The following is a 26,706-nucleotide window of genomic DNA, read 5'->3' as shown; positions in this document are numbered from 1 at the left end:
GTGAGCGGGTAGGAGAGAGTATCTCTGGAGATAGGCTTGGCTACTGCGGATAATGGGGAAAAGCCACTTGTTTTCCTCCGGAAAGGTGAGGGCCTAGAAAACTCTTGATAGACTTTTTTAAAGAAATAGCAACCAGCAGGCGAGAGCAAACAGGGTAGGCAGTATGTGGTAGCCAGCCTAAAGGGCCCCTGAACACCCTACTTATGACTGATGTGGGCACACAACACCCAAAAATGGCCTATTTTCTTATGTGAGCGGTTAGATCTTTACCAAACCTGAGAGTTTAAGATTATCAGGGTGTTTTTCTTTTTCTTTTCTTTTTTTTTTTTTTTTAAAGATTTTATTTATTTATTTGACAGAGATCACAAGTAGGCAGAGGGGGAGGCAGGCTCCCCGCTGAGCAGAGGGCCTAATGCGGGGCTTGATCCCGGGGCCCTGGGATCATGACCTGAGCCAAAGGCAGAGGCTTTAACCCACTGAGCCACCCAGGCGCCCCGTCAGGATATTTTTTTAAAGCCTAGGGCCATAGCCTACAGAAAATCAGGAAGGGAACAAAAATCTTAACTACTGTATTGTCTGTCCACTCAGTCTTACCTATTCAAAAAAATCCCAGTGTCCTTTAAATATGGGTAATGCCATTATTTAGTCCTGTAATCCCAACCATCCTTGGGGGTTATACAAATTGAGAATAGAGAATAAGCTTTTGTTTCCTGGAAGCCATTATTTCCTTTCCAAACTAGACAAGGCATGAGTTAATGATCCTGAACTTTCAGTTAAGAGTTATATTTTTCATGATCATGCTAGAGATTTTGCTGGGGGTCGTTACACTCTGTGCAAGAACTGACCCTTATGGTGGTAATTAACAGATGAGATACTCCAACTAGGACTGAATTCTGCTACCTTCCCAAGAGAACTCAGGACAATGGAAAACAAGCTTGATTCCTGAGAATAAATGGAATGAGGAATCCAGAAGAAGTCATCAGGGCTGGCAAACTTTTTATCTCAAAGGCCAGGGAGTAAACATTTTAGGCTTGTTGGTCAAATTCAGTCTACTATATTGAGTTTTTAATAATCCTTTAAAAACATAAAACCGAAACAGAGACTGCAAAAATAAGTCATGGGCTGGATTTCATCCACGCATGGGCTGTAATTTGCAATCTCTGGTAAAGACAACAAATAGGAATTCATCTGAGACAGTATTTGGGACTTTATTAAGTCAGATACAGATGCGAGGCAAACAAGAAATGAACTATAAAAGCAAACTACTATCAGCAAATAACCTGAGCGAAAACAGCTCACAGTAAACATGAAGAGAATGCGGTAAGACTACATGTGAATACAGATGATGCTAAATGGGAAAGCAAGAAAAAAGGGAACACAAGGAGGAAGAAAGGAATAATTTGGAAGCCATCTCAAACACCAGGACAACTTTGTTCTACTGTAAACAGGGGCAGTGCAGTTCTGTACAGCCACACACACCAGTTAAGAACTAAAGCACTGGTTCCAGTGAACCAGATCATGACAATCAGGAGAGACCTGAGTCTATCAGAACCCAGCTGCTAGGTCAGCAGCCTCCAGCAAGCTAGGACATGAACTTCCTGCAAGCTGTCTCCAGCTACACGACCACACATATACTTAACTCATTTAGTAAGTGAAGAGACACAGTTAAGTACAAAAAAGCAAACCATTTACCACCTACTACATAACTTATTTTTTATTGAAAGTATCTTGCATTCGTGATGGATGCTTTCTAGGTTTTTCCAGACACTTTAAGGTTAAAGGTTAAATTATTTTTTTTACATGCAAGTACTGTGAAGTTTCCCCCACATGGGATCACTGATTATAAAAAGATGACACACTGCATGGGTTATTTGTAATTTTAATCGAAAAGCTAACACACTGGCTAGTTACATTTCCCCCCCAAACCACAAATTTAGTAGTAACTGAGTCTCTAGCCAACATATTCCAAGCTGAGAATTAAAAATGCAAAAACAAGTCCTTATCCAATTAAGGGAGCCCTGCTACATACAGGCTAATCAATACCAGCGGTACTCCTTGACTCCAGGAAGCTGGAAGACACCCTAATAATCCCACTCAAAACATTTACCTCAAGTAGCCTTTTTCCAGTTTCCAACTCATGAATAAAGATAATACATTGTTAATTCTATTTCAGAAAACTTTTTTCAACTTGTTTTATTTACAATGCCAACTTTTAAAAGGTCATTAAACTAAAGTTAACTAGACAATAAACTAGGCAGAAATCGCTTTACAAAGAGAGGGAAAGCCCAAAATGCCACCTTCTACAGAGAACTCACAGTTCAGGTTTATTTAGAGCAAAGAAAAAAAACTTTTGATCGTACTAGAAGAAACTCAGCCTTAAGTTTGGAATCTGTACTCAAACTACACATGCAAGGAGGACAATATTCTGCTTAAACAACTGATTCGCTGCTGCCATTTGTCTACTGTTTGTCTAATATTAACAATTATAAACAGAGCAGTGCAACTAGTATTTGGAACAATCCTTACAGTGTTACAGTGTCAGGCATAACTTTTCACTTCTCTTCACACCACTGGTTCTCTTTGCGTACCTAGAAGAGACAGATATAAGGAAGTACCTTAAGTAGTCTTAAGACTACTACCTAATGATTCATTAACAGCCTGTGAGGAAGGTCACAAAGGGACAGACGGAAAACTAGAAAAATATCCAGTTATGAGTACACCTCCTTACCCTTCTTCGCCTCCCTAGGTTTTTATTCTGCCCTGCTGAAATTATCAAAAAAGCAAAGGCAATGGGCAATTAAAGTTTCAGACACCAGAGCTAACAGCAAATTCAAATACTTCATTCACATTATTTCAGTTTGTAGCTGTGTCAACACTGTGATTCATTTCTTCTCCCATTCACAAGTCTTAGCTTTCAAGTATCCTGGCAGAACACCCACAGGGATTGCGATCCTGAAGTCACACAGTTACGGGTTACCTTTAAGGTCCCACGTGCCCAAACCAGGAACTGTGAAGGAGGAAATACCAAAGAGCCCCTATGGTTGAAAGCTAATTGTTCTTATGCTTATAGAAGAGCAGTAGCATGTATGTGGTTAGACTCAAAGACAGGACAGTCTCTCAACAAGAGTATTTTTATGACAGAGAAAGTACCTATTACCATCCTTCAAATTAAGTCTCCTTGTTAGAGATACATCTTCTCCAGGCATGTTTTGAGTTTGTTTGTTTTTTTTTAAAGCATGTGATCAGAAACAAGCAGTGAGCAACCTACCTGGGCTTCCTCTTCTTCAGTAAAGTCATTTTTGATATTGAAGGTCTTGCGGATCTCCTCAGGAGTTTTCCCCTTGATCATATTGGCAACAGTCTTGCATGTAACATCAAGCAAACCTTTGATGTCTAAGTAGTTCGCAGCCTAGAAGTGATTGTTTTCATTAAAGTATATGTGATGTTTTAAACTAAATCCAAGGTTAGTGACTGTAAATCCATACCTAATTAAGCTAAAAATACAAGTTAAGTTTGTGAAATTAAAGGGAAAATCAGCTTCTTTTGTGAAATATTTTCATACATCCCCTTCATTACACCTCCTATAATAGGGAATCCTGCTGCTGCCTTAAGCAAAACACACTACCTTAAATGGCCACTACTTGTGGGTGTGTGTATGTGTGTTCTCATGGGCACACAAGCACCACATGGCAAATCTTAACAAAAATATTCAAAGAGGCAGAAGCAGTAACAGCATTGCATTTTACTGATCTTCTCAAAGAATAAGCTTTTAGATTCTTTGGTTTTCTTTGTTTTCTCTTTATATAAATTTCTGCTCTTACCTCTTAACATTTCCTTTCTTTGGGTTTAATTTCATCTTTGATTAGTTTAAGGTAAAAACTTAGATCACTGATTTGAAACTTTTTTTCCTTTACTTTTTTCTTTAATGAAACTTTTCCTCTTTTCCAATATAGGTGTTTCAGCTACCAACTGCCCTCTGAATACTACTTAGCTACATCTCACACATTCTCTTAAGTTGGGTTTTATTTCCATTCAGATCAAAATACTTTCTGGCATAAAATTTCTAATTCTCTCTTCCAATTTTTCTTTCGATTTCTTCTTTGACTCATAGGTTACTGAGAAGTTACTTAAGTTTTTCCAGATAGCTTTTGCTCATGGACTTCTAATTTAATTTCACTGTGATTGGAAATCACAGTGAGGGTGTATGCCTTGAATCCTTTCAAATTTGAGACTTGTTTTTTACCTCAAACATGTCGATCCTAATCGTATACACCTGACGATGTATTCTGCTGTCATGAGATTTAATGTTCTATAAATGTCTATCAGAACAAGTTTGTCAATAGTATTATTTGAAACTTCTATATCCTTCCTCATTCTACTTGTTTTATCAATTAAGGAGAGACAGCAGATAGTGGATTTATCTATTTATCCTTTGAGTTCTATTAGTTTTTGTTTCACTTTTTGGAAATTCTTTTAGCATTTAGGACTATACTAGCCTCTTTATTTATTTATTTATTTATTTATTTATTTATTTATTTATTATTATTTTTTTTATAAACATATATTTTTATCCCCAGGGGTACAGGTCTGTGAATCACCAGGTTTACACACTTCACAGCACTCACCAAAGCACATACCCTCCCCAATGTCCATAATCCCACCCCTTCTCCCAAACCCCCTCCCCCCACCAACCCGCAGTTTGTTTTGTGAGATTAAGAGTCACTTATGGTTTGTCTCCCTCCCAATCCCATCTTGTTTCATTTATTCTTCTCCTACCCACTTAAGCCTCCATGTTGCATCACCACTTCCTCATATCAGGGAGATCATATGATAGTTGTCTTTCTCTGCTTGACTTATTTCGCTAAGCATGATACGCTCTAGTTCCATCCATGTTGTTGCAAATGGCAAGATTTCATTTCTTTTGATGGCTGCATAGTATTCTATTGTGTATATATACCACATCTTCTTGATCCATTCATCTGTTGATGGACATCTAGGTTCTTTCCATAGTTTGGCTATTGTGGACATTGCTGCTATAAACATTCAGGTGCATGTGCCCCTTAGGATCACTACATTTGTATCTTTAGGATAAATACCCAATAGTGCAATTGCTGGGTCATAGGGCAGTTCTATTTTCAACATTTTGAGGAACCTCCATGCTGTTTTCCAGAGTGGCTGCACCAGCTTGCATTCCCACCAACAGTGGAGGAGGGTTCCCCTTTCTCCGCATCCTCGCCAGCATCTGTCATTTCCTGACTTGTTGATTTTAGCCATTCTGACTGGTGTGAGGTGATATCTCATTGTGGTTTTGATTTGTATTTCCCTGATGCCGAGTGATATGGAGCACTTTTTCATGTGTCTGTTCGCCATCTGGATGTCTTCTTTGCAGAAATGTCTGTTCATGTCCTCTGCCCATTTCTTGATTGGATTATTTGTTCTTTGGGTGTTGAGTTTGCTAAGTTCTTTATAGATTCTGGACACTAGTCCTTTATCTGATATGTCGTTTGCAAATATCTTCTCCCATTCTGTCAGTTGTCTTTTGATTTTGTTCACTGTTTCCTTTGCTGTGCAAAAGCTTTTGATCTTGATGAAATCCCAATAGTTCATTTTTTCCCTTGCTTCCCTTGCCTTTTGTGTTGTTCCTAGGAAGATGTTGCTGCGGCAGAGGTCGAAGAGGTTGCTGCCCGTGTTCTCCTCAAGGATTTTGATGGATTCCTTTCTCACATTGAGGTCCTTCATCCATTTTGAGTCTATTTTTGTGTGTGGTGTAAGGAAATGGTCCAATTTCATTTTTCTGCATGTGGCTGTCCAATTTTCCCAGCACCATTTATTGAAGAGGCTGTCTTTTTTCCATTGGACATTCTTTCCTGCTTTGCCGAAGATGAGTTGACCATAGATTTGAGGGTCTATTTCTGGGCTCTCTATTCTGTTCCATTGATCTATGTGTCTGTTTTTGTGCCAGTACCATGCTGTCTTGATGATGACAGCTTTGTAATAGAGCTTGAAGTCTGGAATTGTGATGCCACCAACGTTGGCTTTCTTTTTCAATATCCCTTTGGCTATTCGAGGTCTTTTCTGGTTCCATATAAATTTTAGCATTATTTGTTCCATTTCTTTGAAAAAGATGGATGGTACTTGGATAGGAATTGCATTAAATGTGTAGATTGCTTTAGGTAGCATAGACATTTTCACAATATTTATTCTTCCAATCCAGGAGCATGGAACATTTTTCCATTTCTTTGTGTCTTCCTCAATTTCTTTCATGAGTACTTTATAGTTTTCTGAGTATAGATTCTGTGTCTCTTTGGTTAGGTTTATTCCTAGGTATCTTATGGTTTTGGATGCAATTGTAAATGGGATTGACTCCTTAATATCTCTTTCTTCTGTCTTGCTGTTTGTGTAGAGAAGTGCAACTGATTTCTGTGCATTGATTTTATATCCTGACACTTTACTGAATTCCTGTATAAGTTCTAGCAGTTTTGGAGTGGAGTCTTTTGGGTTTTCCACATATAGTATCATATCATCTGCGAAGAGTGATAATTTGACTTCTTCTTTGCCGATTTGGATGCCTTTAATTTCCTTTTGTTGTCTGATTGCTGAGGCTAGGACCTCTAGTACTATGTTGAATAGCAGTGGTGATAATGGACATCCCTGCCGTGTTCCTGACCTTAGCGGAAAAGCTTTCAGTTTTTCTCCATTGAGAATGATATTTGCGGTGGGTTTTTCATAGATGGCTTTGATGATATTGAGGTATGTGCCCTCTATCCCTACACTTTGAAGAGTTTTGATCAGGAAGGGATGCTGTACTTGGTCAAATGCTTTTTCAGCATCTATTCAGAGTATCATATGCTTCTTGTTCTTTCTTTTATTGATGTGTTGTATCACATTGACTGATTTGCGGATGTTGAACCAACCTTGCAGCCCTGGAATAAATCCCACTTGGTCATGGTGAATAATCTTTTTAATGTACTGTTGAATCCTATTGGCTAGTATTTTGTTGAGTATTTTCGCATCTGTGTTCATCAAGGATATCGGTCTATAGCTCTCTTTTTTGGTGGGATCCTTGTCTGGTTTTGGGATCAAGGTGATGCTGGCCTCATAAAATGAGTTTGGAAGTTTTCCTTCCATTTCTATTTTTTGGAACAGTTTCAGGAGAATAGGAATTAGTTCTTCTTTAAATGTTTGGTAGAATTCCCCCGGGAAGCCGTCTGGCCCTGGGCTTTTGTTTGTTTGGAGATTTTTAATGACTGTTTCAATCTCCTTACTGGTTATGGGTCTGTTCAGGCTTGCTATTTCTTCCTGGTTCAGTTGTGGTAGTTTATATGTTTCTAGGAATGCATCCATTTCTTCCAGATTGTCAAATTTATTGCCGTAGAGTTGCTCATAGTATGTTCTTATAATAGTTTGTATTTCTTTGTTGTTAGTTGTGATCTCTCCTCTTTCATTCATGATTTTATTTATTTGGGTCCTTTCTCTTTTCTTTTTGATAAGTCGGGCCAGGGGTTTATCAATTTTATTAATTCTTTCAAAGAACCAGCTTCTAGTTTCGTTGATTTGTTCTATTGTTTTTTTGGTTTCTATTTCATTGATTTCTGCTCTGATCTTTATGATTTCTCTTCTCCTGCTGGGCTTAGGGTTTCTTGTTCTTTCTCCAGCTCCTTTAGGTGTAGGGTTAGGTTGTGTACCTGAGACCTTTCTTGTTTCTTGAGAAAGGCTTGTACCGCTATATATTTTCCTCTCAGGACTGCCTTTGTTGTGTCCCACAGATTTTGAACCGTTGTATTTTCATTATCATTTGTTTCCATGATTTTTTTCAATTCTTCTTTAATTTCCCGGATGACCCATTCATTCTTTAGAAGGATACTGTTTAGTCTCCATGTATTTGGGTTCTTTCCAAACTTCCTTTTGTGGTTGAGTTCTAGCTTTAGAGCATTGTGGTCTGAAAATATGCAGGGAATGATCCCAATCTTTTGATACCGGTTGAGTCCTGATTTAGGACCGAGGATGTGATCTATTCTGGAGAATGTTCCATGTGCACTAGAGAAGAATGTGTATTCTGTTGCTTTGGGATGAAATATTCTGAATATATCTGTGGTGTCCATCTGGTCCAGTGTGTCGTTTAAGGCCTTTATTTCCTTGCTGATCTTTTGCTTGGATGACCTGTCCATTTCAGTGAGGGGAGTGTTAAAGTCCCCTACTATTATTATATTATTGTTGATGTGTTTCTTTGATTTTGTTATTAATTGGTTTATATAGTTGGCTGCTCCCACGTTGGGGGCATAGATATTTAAAATTGTTAAATCTTCTTGTTGGACAGACCCTTTGAGTATGATATAGTGTCCTTCCTCATCTCTTATTATAGTCTTTGGCTTAAAATCTAATTGATCTGATATAAGGATTGCCACTCCTGCTTTCTTCTGATGTCCATTAGCATGGTAAATTCTTTTCCACCCCCTCACTTTATATCTGGAGGTGTCTTCGGGCTTAAAATGAGTTTCTTGGAGGCAACATATAGATGGGTTTTGTTTTTTTATCCATTCTGATACCCTGTGTCTTTTGACAGGGGCATTTAGGCCATTCACATTCAGGGTAACTATTGAGAGATATTAATTTAGTGCCATTGTATTGCCTGTAAGGTGACTGTTACTGTATATGGTCTCTGTTCCTTTCTGATCTACCACTTGTAGGCTCTCTCTTTGCTTAGAGGACCCCTTTCAAGATTTCCTGGAGAGCTGGTTTGGTATTTGCAAATTCTTTCAGTTTTTGTTTGTCCTGGAAGCTTTTAATCTCTCCTTCTATTTTCAATGATAGCCTAGCTGGATATAGTATTCTTGGCTGCATGTTTTTCTCGTTTAGTGCTCTGAAAATATCATGCCAGCTCTTTCTGGCCTGCCAGGTCTCTGTGGATAAGTCAGCTGCCAATCTAATATTTTTACCATTGTATGTTACAGACTTCTTTTCCCGGGCTGCTTTCAGGATTTTCTCTTTGTCACTGAGACTTGTAAATTTTACTATTAGGTGACGGGGTGTGGGCCTATTCTTATTGATTTTGAGGGGCGTTCTCTGAACCTCCTGAATTTTGATGCTCATTCCCTTTGCCATATTGGGGAAATTCTCCCCAATAATTCTCTCCAGTATACCTTCTGCTCCCCTCTCTCTTTCTTCTTCTTCTGGAATCCCAATTATTCTAATGTTGTTTCGTCTTATGGTGTCGCTTATCTCTCGAATTCTCCCCTCGTGGTCCAGTAGCTGTTTGTCCCTCTTTTGCTCAGCTTCTTTATTCTCTGTCATTTGGTCTTCTATATCACTAATTCTTTCTTCTGCCTCATTTATCCTAGCAGTTAGAGCCTCCATTTTTGATTGCACCTCATTAATAGCTTTTTTGATTTCAACTTGGTTAGATTTTAGTTCTTTTATTTCTCCAGAAAGGGCTTTTATATCTCTCGAGAGGGTTTCTCTAATATCTTCCATGCCTTTTTCGAGCCCGGCTAGAACCTTGAGAATTGTCATTCTGAACTCTAGATCTGACATGTTACCGATGTCTGTATTGATTAGGTCCCTAGCCTTCGGTACTGCCTCTTGTTCTTTTTTTTGTGTTGAATTTTTACGTCTTGTCATTTTGTCCAGATAAGAGTAAATGAAGGGGCAAGTAAAATACTAAAAGGGTGGCAACAACCCCAGGAAAATATGCTTTAACCAAATTAGAAGAGATCCAAAATCGTGAGTGGGGAGAAAGGGGATAAAAAGAGGTTCAAAAAGGAAGAAAGAAAAAAAAAAAAAAGCAAAAAGCAAAAAAGCAAAAAAAAAAAAAAAAAAGAAAGAAAGAAAAGAAAAGAAAAGAATTTTTTAAAAAAAGAAAACACCTAAGAAAAATATAAAAAAGAAAAATATATATATTAGATAAACTAGTAAAAAATCGTTAAAAAAGAAAAAGGTAACAGTTAAAAAAAAAAATTTTACCTGAAGGCGAGAAAAAAAAAAAAATGAAAAAGAAAAAATTAAATTAACTGCAGGACTAAAAAAAATCACAGGAAAAAAGCCATGAGTTCCGTGCTTGGCTTTCTCCTCCTCTGGAATTCTGCTGCTCTCCTTGGTATTGAAACCGCACTCCTTGGTAGGTGAACTTGGTCTCGGCTGGATTTCTTGTTGATCTTCTGGGAGAGGGGCCTGTTGTAGTGATTCTCAAGTGTCTTTGCCCCAGGGGGAATTACACCGCCCTTACCCGGGGCCGGGGTGAGTAATCCGCTCAGGTTTGCTTTCAGGAGCTTTTGTTCCCTGGGCGCTTTCCGTAGAGTTCCGGAGGACGGGAATACAAATGGCGGCCTCCTGGTCTCCGGCCCGGAGGAGCCGAGAGCCCAGGGCCCCACTCCTCAGTGCGCCCTCAGAGAACAGCGCCCAGTTACTCCCGTCTGCCTGACCTCCCGCCGCGCTCCGAGCTCACCGAGCCTGCGACCAGTTCAAGGTAACACCGAGCTGTGAGCTTGCTGTCGGCTCTGTCTCTGCAGCCGGCTTTCCCGTTCCAATACCCGCAAGCTCTGCGACACTCAGACACCCCCGATCCTTCTGTGACCCTGCGGGACCTGAGGCCACGCTGACCCCGCGTGGGCTTCGCCCTGGTTTAGCCTCTGGAGCGATGTCCCTCAGCGGAACAGACTTTTAAAAGTCCTGATTTTGTGCGCGGTTGCTCCGCTACTTGCCGGGAGCCGGCCCCTCCCCCCGGGGTCTATCTTCCCGTCGCTTTGGATTCACTTCTCCGCCAGTCCTACCTTTCAGAAAGTGGTTGTTTTTCTGTTTCCAGAATTGCTGTTCTTCTTCTCTTCGATCTGCCAATGGATTTTCAGGTGTTCGCAATCTTTAGATAAGCTATCTAGCTGATCTCCGGCTAGCTGAAGCAGTCTCAGCTTGCTACTTCTCCGCCATCTTGACTCCTCCCCCCTATACTAGCCTCTTAATAATGGACTGATCCCTTTATCATTACGCAATGACCCTCTTTAACCTCCGTGATATTCTTTGCTCTGAAATCTACTTTAAAATAGTCACTACAGTTTTCTTTTGATTACTAGTAGTGTAATTTACTCTTCCACCCTGTAAAACTAAGTGTGTCTTTAAAGTGGGTGTTCTGGAGACAGCATAGCTGAATCTTTTTTTCCTTAATCCAACGTGATAATCTGTACCCTTGTGTTTAGACCATTTGCATTTAACGTGACTGTTAATATGTGAATTTAAATATACCACTGCATTTGAGTTTAGAGAGAATTAAAGTTCAGTAACAATGAATTTAACAAACTGTTACAAGTGATAAGGCTCTGAACTAGAGAGATCTTAAAGAATGCATTAAAAACATACCAGAATAAGTTCAAACAGTGTTCCTTGGTCAACTTTCAGGAATTCTTGGTCCCAAACTGGGATATCATCTGTCCGCTTTTCTTTGTTCTCATCATCCTCAGGAGGAGGGGGGTCATCCTTGTGATGGGTGCACCACTGAATGACCTGGAACAAAGAAAGTTCATTCCTTTTTGGCATTACGTCACAAGATACTCGTTCCACTACTGGGGCAGAGTTATTCCTACAATGGGCTAAGAGCTAGCTAGAAGCTGACTTGAGTAAGCAAATTACTGGCTGAGCTTGAAAAGCAAAACCGAAGCTTGAGGAATCCTCACAACCCTAGAGGCTAAAAGATCTTAAAAAAAAAAAAAAAAAAAAAAAACCAGGCAGAGAGATTACTTCGACCACATTAAAAAGCTCCTGCACAAAAAAATACATGAAGTCAGACAGGATAATGAGTGGAAAATATGTGCAACATGAACAAGCAGCAATGGATTACCCTCTAGAACATAAATCTTAAAAATCACTAATAAGTGGGCACCTGGCTGGCTCAGTCAGCAGAGCATGTGACTTTTGAATTCAGGATCGTGAGTCTGAGCCCCACGTTCCTTGGAAAAAAACCACTACAGGGCACCTGGGTGGCTTAGTGGGTTACAGGCTCTGCCTCCGGCTCAGGTCATGATCTCAGGGTCCTGGGATCGAGCCCCGCATCGGGCTCTTTGCTCAGCGGGAGCCTGCTTCCTCCTCTCTCTCTGCCTGACTCTCCGCCTACTTATGATCTTTCTCTCTGTCAAATAAATTAATAAAATCTTTAAAAATAAATAAATAAATAAATAAAATCTTAAAAAAAAAAAAAAACACTACAAAGAAACGGGCCTCAGATATGAACAGGCTATTCAAAGGAAATCTGAATACTCAAACTGGAGAAAATGTTCATTCTCATTAGATACAAAAATCAACACTCCAGTCAAGTCCCACTTTAGAATGAGCCCCCCCCCCAAATTAAAATTTTGATACTCATCACGAGCAACACTGTAAGGACAACAAGAACTTTTATACTGGAGAGTGTAAAATGGTGTAACACCTTTGAAAAGTAATCTAGCAACTACCTAGTGAAGATGAGGATGTGAATACATTATCACCAAGCAATTCTAAATACCATAAGACTACTGAGTATAAGAACAAAGTAGTAAACAGGGGCACCTGGGTGGCTCAGTCATTGAGCGTCTGTCTTCAGCTCAGGTCATGATCCCAGAGTCTTGGGATTGAGCCTGCATCAGGCTCCCTGCCCAGGCTCTCCCACTCCCCCTGCTTGTGTTACCTCTCTCGCCATCTCCCTCTCTGTTACACTTGATCTTAGCCAAAAGGCTGAGAAGCGATCTCTCTCTCTGTTACAAAAAATCCTGGGGTGCCTGGATGGCTCAGTGGGTTAAAGCCTCTGACTTCAGCTCAGGTCATGATCCCAGGGTCCTGGGATTGAGCCCTGCATCGGGCTCTCTGCTCAGTGGGGAGCCTGCTTCCCCCTCTTTCTCCCTCTGCCTGCCTCTCTGCCTACTTGTGATCTCTGTCAAATAAAGAAACAAAAATCTTAAAAAAAAAAAACTTAAAAAAGTTAAAAACAAAACAAAGAAGTAAACATATATCAAGTTTCAGGAAGCAGGTTAGACCACATGTGCCATCATAAAGACCAAAATCAACACCAGAAGTGTTAAGTTGTGGTATCTGGGTGGTAGGGTATTTGCTGTGTTATATCAATTTTCTGTATGATTAAATTTAGTTCATAGTACATAATGCTAGAGAAATAATGCTGAAAAAAATGGCAGAGCTGAAAAATTATATTGTTAGGAGGTAAAAAAAAGGAAAGAACTATTTCTGGAAGAAAGAGCCAAAATACGAGTCTTTATGAAATAAACAGTATCTTTTTAAGAAGTATTCCAGTTGTGTAAGGAAAAAAAAAACCAGGAATTTGTTTACATAGGCATTAAAAATAACTCTTACAGGGGCGCCTGGGTGGCTCAGTGGGTTAAAGCCTCTGCCTTCGGCTCAGGTCATGATCTCAGGGTCCTGGGATTGAGCCCCGCATCGGGCTCTCTGCTCAGCAGGGAGCCTGCTTCCTCCCTCTCTCTCTCTGCCTGCCTCTCTGCCTACTTGTGATCTCTGTCTGTCAAATAAATAAATAAAATCTTAAAAAAAAAAACTCTTACAAGAGTACTAAGAAATTAATGTTGATTATTCTTACTTGAGGGTGTTTCAGGTCTGATAGAGACAAGGATGGGAGATTTTACTGTGTACTTTTACAGTTTTTAGATCATTTAATTATTCAATGCATAAGTTTAAATATGCCTAAGACTTAACAATGCAAACAGATTAAAAAAACTTACTCTCAGAAGTGGCTCTATATCACCCAACCCATCAACTGACCTTCTGTACTAACTCCATGCTTATTCATTATGCTCAAAAGGTAGAGCATGCTCTTGTCTTGGGGTCACTGCACTTGTTCCCAATTCCCACAATTCTCTTCCTCCACATATTCATCTCTTTATTCAAAGATCAACTTCTCGGGGCACCTGGGTGGCTCAGCGGGTTAAGCCTCTGCCTTCGGCTCAGGTCATGAGCTCAGGGTCCTGGGATCGAGCCCTGCATTGTGCATCAGGCTCTCTGCTCAGCAGGGAGCCTGCTTCTTCCTCTCTCTCTCTGCCTACTTGTGATCTCTATCAAATAAATAAAATCTTCGGGAGAAAAAAAAAAAAAGATCAACTTCTCAGTAAGGCATTTCCTGACCATTTTATTTTAAAAACTGCTAATTCTCCACCAATCAACCCCCTTATAATCCATAGCTTTCCCATATGACATATTTCTTACATTACACATTTCCCCCAGTTTTAGAATGTTAATTTCCTAAGGGCAAAGATTGTCTCTGGCTCACTGCTATACCTCCAGCACCTAAAAAATACCAGCACTTGAATGAGTGCAAACCTAAGTCCTTCTAGATGCACTTTACATTAGTATAAAATATAATGTTAATTGCAAGACAAAACCCAGAAGCTCTAACTACATAAAATATAAAGCTTCTAAACCATAAAATACTGTAAAATGACATAAGAGAACACAAAGTGATAGAAATGCTATATAAATGACTCCTATAAAAAGCCCACTAAAGGGACACCTGGGTGGCTCAGTGGGTTAAGCCTCTGCCTTCAACTCAGGTCATGATCTCAGGGTCCTGAGATCTAGTTCTGCATAGGGGTCTCTGCTCAGCAGGGAGCCTGCTTCCCCCTCTCTCTCTGCCTGCCTCTCTGCCTACTTGTGATCTCTCTCTGTGTGTCAAATAAATAAATAAAATCTTTAAAAAAAATTTTTTTTAATTTAAAATCTTAAAAAAAAAAAGCCCACTAGACTACGAAATGGATGAACCTTGAAAACATTATGCCAAGTAAAATAAACTGGAAACAAAAAGACAAATATTGTATAATCCTACTTTAGAAGGTACCCTCAACAGTCCAATTCATAGAGTCAGAGAACAGAATAGAGGTTACAAGGGGCTGGAGACAGGGAGTATTGAGGAGTTGTTTAAAGGGTACAGTTTCAGTTTGCAATGATGAAAATTTTCTGGAGACAGTGAGTCATAGTGATTGCACAACAGTGCAAATGTATTTAATGCCACTGAATTGTCCACCTAAGGAAGTTAAGAATGGTAATTTTTATATTATGTATTTATAACAATTTTTTAAAAGCCCGTAAAAACGACATGCAAGGGAAAACAAAGAAGAAAATATAAATGGTCAGTAACATGCGTAAAAAATGTTCAGACTTAGAGAATCACTCTTTAACCTAGGTTCAGGGCAATTAAAAGAACTGATAATAGTCAATTATGGTAAGATATGGAAAAATACACAGGACAGCTGCATCTCACACCAGAGTCAAGAGAAAGTAGAAGATGAAATTGCATATGGCTAATGACTTTTGAAAATCTCTGAGAAAAGGGCCAAATGGAACCAACCATTCCCATTTCTAAGCCTAGTTAATTTCCTCTGCCTTGTAAAAATTGGGTGCTGTTTCTCCAAATGAGTACCCCATTAAATACCTGATTCTGTTATGGAGCCATGTATCCTGGAACACTAAGATTCTATTCAATGCCAAGAGCCTTTTATCCTTAAAACACAAGGTAAGGTGATCAAGGGTGAGGATACATTTGTTCTCAACCTCCTTTGAGGCTATAGCTATCCAGTGGACAAACAAAAAAATGTTTCCTTTTTACTAAGCACATATAGTCATACTTCAGTAATTTAAATGTTATATCAAAAAGACTACAGAACTACCCCTGAAACAAGTAATACATTATATGTTAATCAAAAAACAACAAAAGACTACAGAACTTAGGGTAACTGGGTGGCTCAGTCTAAGTGTCTGACTCTTGATCTCAGCTCAGGTCTTGATGTCAGGGTACTAAGTTCAAGCCCCACATTGGGCTCTGCACTGGGGATGGAACCTACTCAAAAAAACAAAACAAAACAAAACAAAACTACACAAATCAAATATTCACAGGGCCTGATTAAATAATTACAACAGACATTTAGAGTCCTAATCCGCCTATGTAAGGAAGCTACCTATGCAGCAATACAGGAAGACCATCCAGATGTTCAATGACAAAAGAAATGTACATATTCAAGTACACAGTCTGTTGCCTTACCTTTTTTAATATTGCTGCATTAACATTTGGTAGAGGAACTGGATCATCATCTCCTTCATCATCCATTCCCAAATCTAAGAAAACCAAGAGACTTGTCATTATTTCCCGATTCTAGTACTTACACCAACCAGATATCTCAAACAAGTAACAAACATGAAAAGTATTCTACTTAAAATAGTTCTCTTATGAGCATTTAAAAACTAGCAGTTCCTGGGACGCCTGGGTGGCTCAGTTGGGTTAAGCAGCTGCCTTCGGCTCAGGTCATGATCCCGGCGTCCTGGGATCGAGTTCCACATCGGGCTCCTTGCTCCGCAGGGAGCCTGCTTCTCCCTCTGACTCTGCCTTCCACTTTGTCTGCCTGTGCTCGCTCTCTCTCGCTCTCTCTCTGACAAATAAATAAATAAATAAAATCTTTAAAAAAAAAAAATTAAAAAAATTAAAAAAAAAATAAAAACTAGCAGTTCCTAACAAGAGGTCCATAAACCACACAAAACTATATAAAGTTGTATGAATAGACAAACACACGAATATTACATAAACAGAATTGACTAGAAAGCCATGCGGGCTGGAGGCATCAAATCCAGACCATTATCCTTACTTTTTCTACCATCTTTTTCTACCCATCACTAGATGGGCATTTAGAAAAACAGAATAAAAATCATTTCAAGTAACAGAATCTCAATCTATTAAAACCCGAAGCCCAAATATGTATATATACATACACAACAAATCATGCAGCCACTGACAAAAATAAGGCAGGCAGCTCCATACATACTTGGTATGATTTCGGGATTAAAGCTGTTAAAAGCCAGGTGTAAGAAAATGTTATCTGAATAAAAGTGGGGATAGACGTATATATTTATTTATTTAAAAAAAAAATTTTTTTAAAAGATCTCATTTATTTGACAGAGAGAGCACATGCACAAGCAGGGGAACAGGAGAGGGGGAAGCAGACTCCCCGATGAGCAGGGTGCTGGTACATGGGGCTTGATCCCAGGACCCTGGGAACATGACCTGAGGCAAAGGCGGACATTTAACTAAGCCACCCAGGTGCCCCTACACTTATATATTTAGATTTAAAATATCTCCAGAAGTATACGTAACAAATTATTAATATTATGTGTAGGGAAGTTAACAACAATGTGGGTTGAGGGATTCGATTTCAATGTATACCCATTATTCATCATATACACATTATCTATAATTTTGAATCTACAGGTTGTTCTGATAAAAAGTCTAACTTTCAAATTCTCAAAGTGATTGGTTAAGTTCAAAGAAAAAACTTAAAATTTAAAATCCTTATTATGTAAAGATTCTAAATAAGAGTATTTTTTCACGCCAAATGTGTCTGTCCTCCAGTTTCTACATGACTTAAAAAAGAGCTGCCCACAGTTAATTAGTAGTTAGCAAGTACCAATATTAGAGGCCAAAAGTTAGTTCAGCTCTATACTGCTTATAGCTGAGTATCAGTTATGCTGACATGGCCAGTGTTCAGTCAAACCATTTAAATTTTTGATAGGTAACAGGTGTCCTAGGCAGTGGAGAGTCAGCAATGAATATGGAAGGATAGAAAAGAATTGTTACAATTTTAGATAGAACTCCTCAAGATGTCTCACTGACAAGATGATACTGTGTAGCAAAATCCTAAAGGAGAGAGAACACCTAAGCAGTAGAAGACACAAACACAAAGGCCTTCTGAGAGGACATTCTGGCATGTTCTATTAACACTAAGCAATCTAGTGTTGCTAGAGCATGGTTAGCAAGGGTGAAAGAACTAGATGAGAACAGTGACAGGAGTCCTGGCGGTAACAGGGTCTCAAACATTTTGGCTACTGTACTGGGAAGAGATGACAGTGAGGAGCAGAGAAAAGAAGGAAATAAACTATGGGGCTGGCAATAATCCTAGCACAAGATGGTGGCCTCTACAGGTTTACAGCTATGGAAGAAGAAATGATCCAATTCTGTATGCATTTTGATGGCAGAGGCAAAAAGATTTGCCGACAGATGGCAAGTACAATGTGAGTAAGGGAAGACCTAAGGTTTATGACATGAGGAACTCGATGGATGAAACTGCCACTGGAGATGCCATTAACTGATATGGGGAAGGCTATGAGAGAACTGTATTTTGAAGGGCTGGGAATTAAGAACTTAGTTTCCTAAGTCTGAGGTACCTATAAAGGTATGCAAGTAGACCAAGCAGTTAAATACGCCAAGTCTAAAAATCAAAAGAAGATAGCTTGGGGAACTGATGTATAGATAACTTAAAACACTATCAGTCTAAGTGAGATAACCAAGGAAACGAAGGAGTATAAATATAATGAAAAGGTCCAATGATCAAGCCAGTCCTCGGGAACTAAAAGCAATAAAGATGAGAAGACAAAAAGCTAAGTATCCTGGAAGTGGAATGTAGAAGGGGATGATCAAATGGGGTCAACTGGTCTAGATGAGAAATCAAACAGAAAATGATACACTTGAGAACATGGAGGCCACTGAGCTTAGTAAGCAGTTTCACTGGAGTGGTAAAGAGCAGAGCAGATTCAAAATTTATCTTATTTTGTTGGATAGATGGATCACTCATTTACTCTCCTCCTTTCTACCAAAGTTATTCCCGATCCCATCTCAACCTAGAGTAAAACTATAAAAATGACTGTGTCAACTTGGACTAAGTCCACTTTTGCTTTTCCTGTACTATTATATACTATTCTTAATCAGGAGAGAATAAGAAGTTATACTATATAAAAGACTTGTGTTTGGGGAATCAAGGTAGTACAGGAAATATAATAGATAAGACCAACTGGTTTAGATCCAAACATTATTTGGAAGAAGGCTTGTAAGTTGTATTAAAAATAAGGTCCTTAGGATCACTTCTCTAGCATTTAAACTAAGGATGCACAATGTCTTTCTACTTTTAGACTGAACTCACAAGTATCAACAGTCATGCCTTTAAGCTATTTAGTTTCAAGGACTTCTGAAAGACAACTGTATCTTGATACCACATCCTGGACCTGAACAAATCAGTCAATCCACATGTACACGTGCCAAGATTTTCACTTCTGATTATCCTGTGATTAGGTTTTATTTCTGTTTTCTAAGTCACAAAAAACTCATAATCAGAGATACTGCAGATGCCAAATTCAATGGACTCCAATCCTGAACAGGTTAGAATTCTATATAAGCCACTAGTACTTAAAGCCATTCACCTTTGATGCCCAAAGGCTATGGAAGAAAAGAATCATTTAACTGTTGCTGTCTATCACTCCACTTGCTTCAGTGATCAAAGGGGGCATGGAAAACCTTCAAGGAGCCCTATGTTCTTACACTAGGCAAATGCCTCTTTGAAGCAGCACAGGAGAGATCAGTGTACCAGACACTGAGATGAAATAAAGAGCACTTTCACTGCCAAAGAAAGTATTCAGGCAGCAATTCTGGTATCAGTTTCCACATCTTCTACATAAAGCCTTATTCACCTGCCTTTAGGGACATCTGGATTGTTTTCACACTCTTTATTAGTGACCATACCATAATTCTTCACTCAACAGGTACTTGATGAACAGTGACTGAAGGATGTATCAAGGCGTTTACAACAAAATAGAAGTCATCTATTTATTTAAGTTACCAGGATACAGAACTCTAAGCACCACATGATTGGTACTAATTACCAAAAGAGTTACACCTTTGGTTTTTATCAGCAAACAGAAGTCACCAGCTTAGAAAATAGAAGACACACCCTCTGCAATCTAGCTTCTGCCTCTACCACACCTAATAAATGCAAGTTAAGAAATCCTCTCACTATGAAATTCCAAATGACCAGTGTGCAGTATATGAATGTGATAATCATTCTGATCACCTCAAAACGCCTCCCTCTACCCTTGGCTTCCATAAATCTTACTCCACTGATTCCCCACTCTGACTTCTACTTGCTTAACACCTGCCTCCCGTTCCAATATAGCTGACTGCCAACTTCATTTACTCCCATAAATACTCCTATAATACACCACACAGTCTATGTTATCTCCAGAAATCCACAGCTCAGAGGCCAAGATCCACATACTACTCAACTGCCTAGTAGACTGTTACAAAAATCTTCTGGGGAAGTGGAAGGGCGGACGGAACATACCTAACATAGTCACCTCAAAGTCACTTTCCATTTCTCTCAAACCCATTCTTGAGTTTTACCAACCACAGTATCATAATCTCATTCCACACCAATAAACCCAACTAAAAACCTCAACTCTACTTTTCACTAACATAGCTTGTCTACTTTACTTCAAAATAATCTCCCAAAACATTCTAATTTTATTAGATTTGAAAGTACCATCTCACTAGCACTATCCACTGTAGTTTCTCCATAAGCTTGAAAAATAACATCAGCCAAGATAGAATCCAGCACCCCTTGGCACACCACACTAATTATACTAATTACACGTGACAGCCTGTCTTGTTTGGTGTCTTTCTCCCTTTCTAGTTTAAAAATTCTTCAAGAACAAAAACTATTTCACACTTACCTTCCTTTGACCCCCATAGCTAGTGCTTCACAGGTAACTTTTCTCTTAAGCATAAGCTACATGAAAACCTTTGATATCTGAATACTAAAGAGAAGTCTTATTACTGTTAGTTTTTTTTCCACCAATGCTAGAAATCAAATTGTCTCCATATACTATTAATGTCCACCATTCCACTGGTTAATATTAACTTTAACTAAAGTTTCAAAATATTTCAGGACCTGTTTTCTAACTTTACCTCTTCAATGTGCTGTGTATATGCTTTGTAGCAGTTTCAGAGGAATGACAAAATGGACAAAATGGAAAACTTGGTTAAAAAAAAAAGACATCTCAGTTTACCATCTACTCAGCTTACTTCTCTGCTGAAACAAAGTACTGTATTTAGATACCATACAGGAAGGTATCTCTTTTTCAGAGCCTTTTTTCTCATTAGAAACTGTGAATCCAAATTCACTTGAAACAGAATTGGGCCACTGTCTGATGCTTGGAAATCACTTTAATATTAGCGTATGGTCTTCCCTAGATGAAAAAAATACATTATTTCAGACAATGCAGAAAGGATGTCCTGTATCAGAAAGATGCAGTTAATTCTTTAATTTAAAAAATGTAAACTTGACTCCTTCATACTTTTGAGTATTTAATGACAAATTGAGCCATGTATAAATTCAATGTTCACAGGTTATCTCCAACTAAATATTACTTCCTCTTTCCCTAGCCAAAGTCTTCTAATAAATTTACCTTCCAACATGGTCTTGATAGTCACAGACTGTTTGGCGATTTCAACATCAACTTCAAATATCTCTCCATCGGAACTCTGCAACTTAATTGAGGGCATCTAAAAAAAAGTATTATATTGAATTTGAAATTTAAGAGAGATTCCTTTCATACATTTCATCAATTAGTCTGTTTTTAGAAATTATGTATAAAATCCTAAGGCCAAGTAGTTATCTATATAACCCTGTAAAACACTGCAAGTGGCTATTCAGAGGCCAGCACAGAAGTGTTGCTATCAATTTTTCGAAGTATAGCTCCTAGGAACACAAGTTTTTAAGGCTTACCCTACTGAACTTACTACTGATACAAATTTAAGAGTTACAGTCTACATTTTTTTTTACATTCTATATTTTTAATGCAAAATATATTTTAAATAAACTTATTTAGTCTGTGCCTGCATTTTTCAAAAAATTTATTCATTTTAAAGAGAGCAGGAGGGCGCCTGGGTGGCTCAGTGGTTTAAGCCTCTGCCTTCAGCTCAGGTCATGATCTCAGGGTCCTGGGATTGAGCCCCACATCGGCTCTCTGCTCAGCGGGGAGCCTGCTTCCCCCTCTCTCTCTGCCTACTTGTGATCTCTATCAAATAAATAAAAATCTTTAAAAAAAAATAAAAATAAAAATAAAGAGAGCAGGAGAGGAACAATGCATGTGTGCACATACCCACATGAGGGAGGGACAGAGGGAGCAAGAATCTTAAGCAGACTCTGTGCTAAGCATGGAACCCCACATAGGGCTCGATCCCATCACCCTGAGATCATGATTGGAGCCAAAACCAAGACCTGGAGGCTTAACCGACTGCATCACCTAGGGACCCCTTTGCCTGTCTTTCTGCTGTCACTGAATACGGACTATTCTCATCTTTATAGTTAGCTGCCACAATCAACCTGCAAACCAGAGGTGGTCAGTCCAAAATAAACAAAACTAACAAATAAAATACAAACTTTCCAATAGTGAGACTTACCATTGAAAAATGAGTTGTGATCCAAAGAGAGTATGAGATTCTTGTTTTATGTTTGCATCAATGTAAAATATACAAGATAATAATATCTTTAAGAATAAATCTAATCTGCTAAACCAAATAAGGTACTTAACTTTAACAGGCCTTTTTACCTTTCATTACTGACTGTGCAGGTGTCCAAGTTTTTCTGCTAAAATCCTCATAGAAATTACCTGTTACTTGCTTCAAAAATGTATTTATTAACTCAAATTAATTGTGAATCATCGGGAAAAAGATACCTCTTAGATAAAAATTAGCTAAGCAATTAACTACAAAGGACTTAAGTTCTAGCAAAAACTAAAACAAAACAAAACAAAAACTAATTCTTTACAATTTAAAGTTCTAAGCAATCAATTTATTTTCAGATTCTTGAGGGAAGAAAGAAGGGCAGCAATACCTGAAAATTACTTCATAATCCCTTCAAATATCAAATACAGATTTTAAAAGGACCGTGCTTCTCAGGTATTCATAATCCTGCAATGTCACTATTAAAACTGTAGAATTTGGCATTTAAAACATTCCCTGCACCTATTTTAGGATCAAAGCCTCCATTAAATCAGTTAAAATATTCATTTGCCTTTTCTTAGACAATTATTTCCATCTCCCAAATAAGCTGTTACAGAAAGGAAGCAAAAAGGTAAAACTATGTTTTAAAATCAGCCACTGATATATCCTGCTCTCACTCATCCATGGTTGAAGAGAATCAGATTTCACTTTTCAGTTCACAAATATGTCTGTTCCTCCATGTTGCTTAGGGCTTGCCAATAATGCAGTTGTCCTATTCAACAGAGAAGGGCCCAGAGCATAGGACCTTCCCTGTGACAAGGCAATAACAAAAGGTACCCCCCCAAAGAAATATTTTAACGTGAACCCAATTTTTAATTACAAAACATTCTATACTCTTTTTATATTCCATAGTACTGGAATGAACACTGAAGAAAGACAAGTCTGGCAATACAGTTGATAAAATTTTAAGCACGATGACCATTTCATATTTCTTTCAAATAAATCTTGGTAAATAACCGGATCTGCTTAGTCATAGTCAAATTTCTGTATTAGGTTACTCTTAAGGGAGCTGAGATCTTATTAAATAAGCAGGCAGCAATGGATTAATCTGTAATCGAATGTATTTTGTGATCCCCAACTTAACACCCAAAGAGAAACTTTTTTTAATGTCATAGAGCTAGAATTCAACTCAAAACTGTATTGATAACGGACGAGATCTTGATTTGACATGCTTGCAAGACAATTCCTAAATTTCCTTATCTGGAAAATCAATCACCCTCCGTGACTGGCATGAGGTAGATTCTATCAACAACGTAAAGAAAACACCAGTGTTTTCAGTGACCCGAATTCTGACACCTTTTGAAAGCTGAATGGACAAATATGCACTGCTCTGTGACACAGATACACTCTATTGTGAGGCTCTGATGAAAAATTCATGACCCCAAAACCCAAACCTGAGACCCTTCTCCAGGTCAACCTCCAATTCCTGTAAAACTTAAAATGCCTGGCTTAGAAAGAATCGGGCTGTCTAAAAGTCACACCACTATGGTGAGACCATCTGCTATTTCAACAGTTGTTTCACCAACTCCAAGTTATGGCAAAATAATGGAGAAAAATATTCTGAAGGAGCAAGCAGCCTGCTGGGCAAAAGTGTAGCCCAAGCACAGTTAACAGCACCGGTGACTAGTAACGCCAGATAAAAGGAAGAGAAAGGATGCGAGCGGAAAATCCAGCGCTCCCAGACTCCCACCGCCACGCTCCTTCCAGACACCAAAACAACAAACGCGCGCCCACGCCCACGCCAGCCTAGGGGCCTCCACTCAAAGTCCCGCCGCCACTCCCGCCCTGGGTCCGGGAGGCCGGCAGGCTCACGGCCAAAGGAGGCTCTGGGCCGCCGCCTGGGCCTTGAAGCCAAGCTCCGCGCAGGCGGACACTCGCCCCGTGCGAGGACGGACCAATCCCGGGCCCGTCTCGCACCTTCTCCAGCTCGCCCGCCAGCCCCTACGCCCACGAGGCGCTGTGAGGACGCACGGCCAGGAGAGGGGCTTGCCGCCACCTCCCGAGAACAAGGTGGGCGACGGGTTCCACTGGGCCTTAGAGAGGCCAGGCCCAGTGCTTCCCGCCTCCGGCAGGCCCAAGCCTCAGCCACCCAGCTCGCCAATCTACGGCGCCCCCGCCCCTTCCCGCTCGGTCGGCGGCCACTCACGGTGCTCGGTCTCGGGCCGACTGCGGGTCGGAGGCTGACAAAAACACAGCGGCCTCCCGGACGTGGGAAGAAGAGCGGAGAACAAGGCCACTACGGCGTCGCGGCGCGGCGTCGGCCTTTATAAGAGCGGGCGCAGGCGCGGAGGACCCCGGCGCCCGTGGCGTCACAGAGCTGGTGGGGCTGGCCGCCGAGATCGCCTGACACAGGCAGAGGACGGCGGGGTGGGCAGGCGACGGGCGCGACGGCGCGGGGGCGGGGCTTCGTTCTCACACGGCCCCCCGCACCCCCGCCCCACCCCACCGCACTCCTGCAAGCGCGGCTCGAGGTCCTGAAAGCAGGAACCCGTGGCTGACTGGGGCATTCTGCAGCCTGCAAGGGTCCTTCAGGCAGGGGCTGGCCTAAGCCGAATTAAAGACCCCAGTCCTGAAAAGCCTAGAAACTGCGAGTGGGTGTGTGGCGTGGAGGGGTTCGTGTTGAGGACGGTGACTCCCCTTTCGTGATGGGGAGGGGGAACCCGGAGGAAGAATGGCAGATGGGCGATGGCATTCACGGCTCTGGGATTCCTCTTAGGATCTCAGTGAAATCCCCGGGGTCCGGCATGCGTTAGCTCATTCTCCACAATGACCCATGAGGGGCAGTGTGTTGCCCTTTCCCAGCCTTTTTTTTTTTAAATAAGATTTTATTTATTTATTTGATAGAGAGAGAGAGAGCGCGAGCGAGCACAAGTAGGCAGAGAGGCAGGCCAGCAGGCTCCCCGCTAAGCAGAGAGCCCGATGGGGGGGGGGGTGTCGCGAGGTGGGGGGGGCTCAATCCCAGGACTCTGGGATCATGACCTGAGACGAAAGCAGAGGCTTTAACTCACTGAGCCACCCAGGTGCCCCCCTTTCCCAGCTTTATGCCTTAGAACGGATCCAGAACAGCAGAGTGTAGTGCTCTTCAGCCTTGTTGCCTACCTTGTTTTCTAAAGAGGCCTCCAGGCCACAAGAACCATTGCTGCAGCGAAACCCCAAGTCTGAAAAGGAGGCCTCCCTAGCGGCGAAAATCGATTCACTCAGCAGTCAGGTACCGAGCGAAAACGTGTGTGTGAGGCAGTCCTGTATGATTCTGGGGGGGAGCCAGCAGCCAGGGTGCAGCGTGCACAGAACTCTTGTATGGGATGCTCCCTGAAGTCCCCTGGGTCCATAGGATGAAGCCAACGCTAAAGGAAAGGGGTTAGAGTTCGTGGCAAAACACTGCCCCCCTCCCCTCCGCACCTGCCTCTTGCCATCCTGTCAGGGCTTCTGTGGGACTCCACCCCATTGCTGCTGGGTGAACATTGCCACCCCTCCCTAGGAGACTGAGGCGCCTGTCTCACCTAACCACCAGGCATGTGATGGGATTCCTGACGCCAGGGAGACAAAAGACACTTCCACACAGGGCCTCCTAAAGAAATCAGAGGCCTACAGCTCTTCTGGGATGGGACTGGGCAGGGAGGCCAAGCTGCTTCTTGGGTTACCAGGTCTTTGTCTACGTGCTGTGGTATCCAGTGTCTGCCAGGTGCCACCGCTGATGGCAGGGAGATGAAAGGACCTAAAGCTCTCATACTTTTTTTCCACAACACAGCCCTGCCCCCTGCAGCTCAGGATTCAGGTCCCCTAGGCAAGGCCCACTGCGGCCCCTTTGCTCCGGCGCCCATGGCATTCAGGGTGGCACCTTGCAAAGTCTTGTTAAACATCCTGAGCAGGAAGGACTGAGCAATGCCAGGTCACACACCTGGCCTGAGCACCCAGCATGAAGTAGGTGTATTTTTCCAACTATGTCTGGGGACCCCCAATATTAGAATCACCAAGAGATGCTTCTTTTTAAAATGCAGATTTCATTTATTCATATATGCTCTTATATTCATAGATTATCTCAGGAAAGACACATAAGATATTGTTTGCCACATGGGGAAGGGAACTAGGTGACTGGGGTACAGGGGTTGGGGTGATTTGTTTACTTTATATCCCTTTCTACCTTTTGGATTTCAATCCATATGAATATATTACATATTCAAAGAATGTTTTACTTTGGGACACCTGGGTGGCTCAGTTGGTTAAGTGTCTGCCTTCGGCTCAGGTCATGATCCCAGGGTCCTTGCTTCAAGCCCTGCATCGGGCTCCCTGCTCCGTGGGGAGCCTGCTTCCTCCTCTCCCCCTGCTGCTCCCCCTGCTTGTGCTCTCTATCT

General features: G+C 40.8%; 1 protein-coding gene across 1 annotated transcript; it reads right to left on the bottom strand.

Annotated features, from left to right (window-relative positions):
* Positions 1-1,863: 1,863 nt before the first annotated feature.
* SKP1 (S-phase kinase associated protein 1) lies at positions 1,864-24,722 on the bottom strand. Its single transcript, XM_082725798.1, has 6 exons — positions 24,501-24,722; positions 21,256-21,352; positions 16,016-16,089; positions 11,347-11,490; positions 3,269-3,409; positions 1,864-2,588 (listed from the first exon to the last, which is right to left on the bottom strand). The coding sequence occupies exons 2-6, from the start codon at positions 21,350-21,352 to the stop codon at positions 2,553-2,555; spliced, it is 492 nt and encodes a 163-aa protein (XP_082581924.1). The 5' UTR covers positions 24,501-24,722; the 3' UTR covers positions 1,864-2,552.
* Positions 24,723-26,706: the final 1,984 nt, after the last annotated feature.

The sequence above is a fragment of the Mustela nivalis genome, assembly GCF_964662115.1.
Source record: "Mustela nivalis genome assembly, chromosome: 3".
Lineage (NCBI taxonomy): Eukaryota > Metazoa > Chordata > Mammalia > Carnivora > Mustelidae > Mustela > Mustela nivalis.
This window is presented reverse-complemented; position numbering and strand designations above follow the sequence as displayed.

What these genes read in the sequence shown, in the direction of transcription:
- SKP1 (XM_082725798.1), bottom strand. Translation starts at nt 21,352, where the DNA reads ATGCCCTCAATTAAGTTGCAGAGTTCCGATGGAGAGATATTTGAAGTT. An exon ending in ATGCAGCAATATTAAAAAAG is followed by an intron (nt 11,491 to 16,015) that starts GTAAGGCAACAG and finishes TCTTTGTTCCAG; the next exon opens with GTCATTCAGTGGTGCACCCA. An exon ending in CACTGTTTGAACTTATTCTG is followed by an intron (nt 3,410 to 11,346) that starts GTATGTTTTTAA and finishes AATCACTTCTAG; the next exon opens with GCTGCGAACTACTTAGACAT.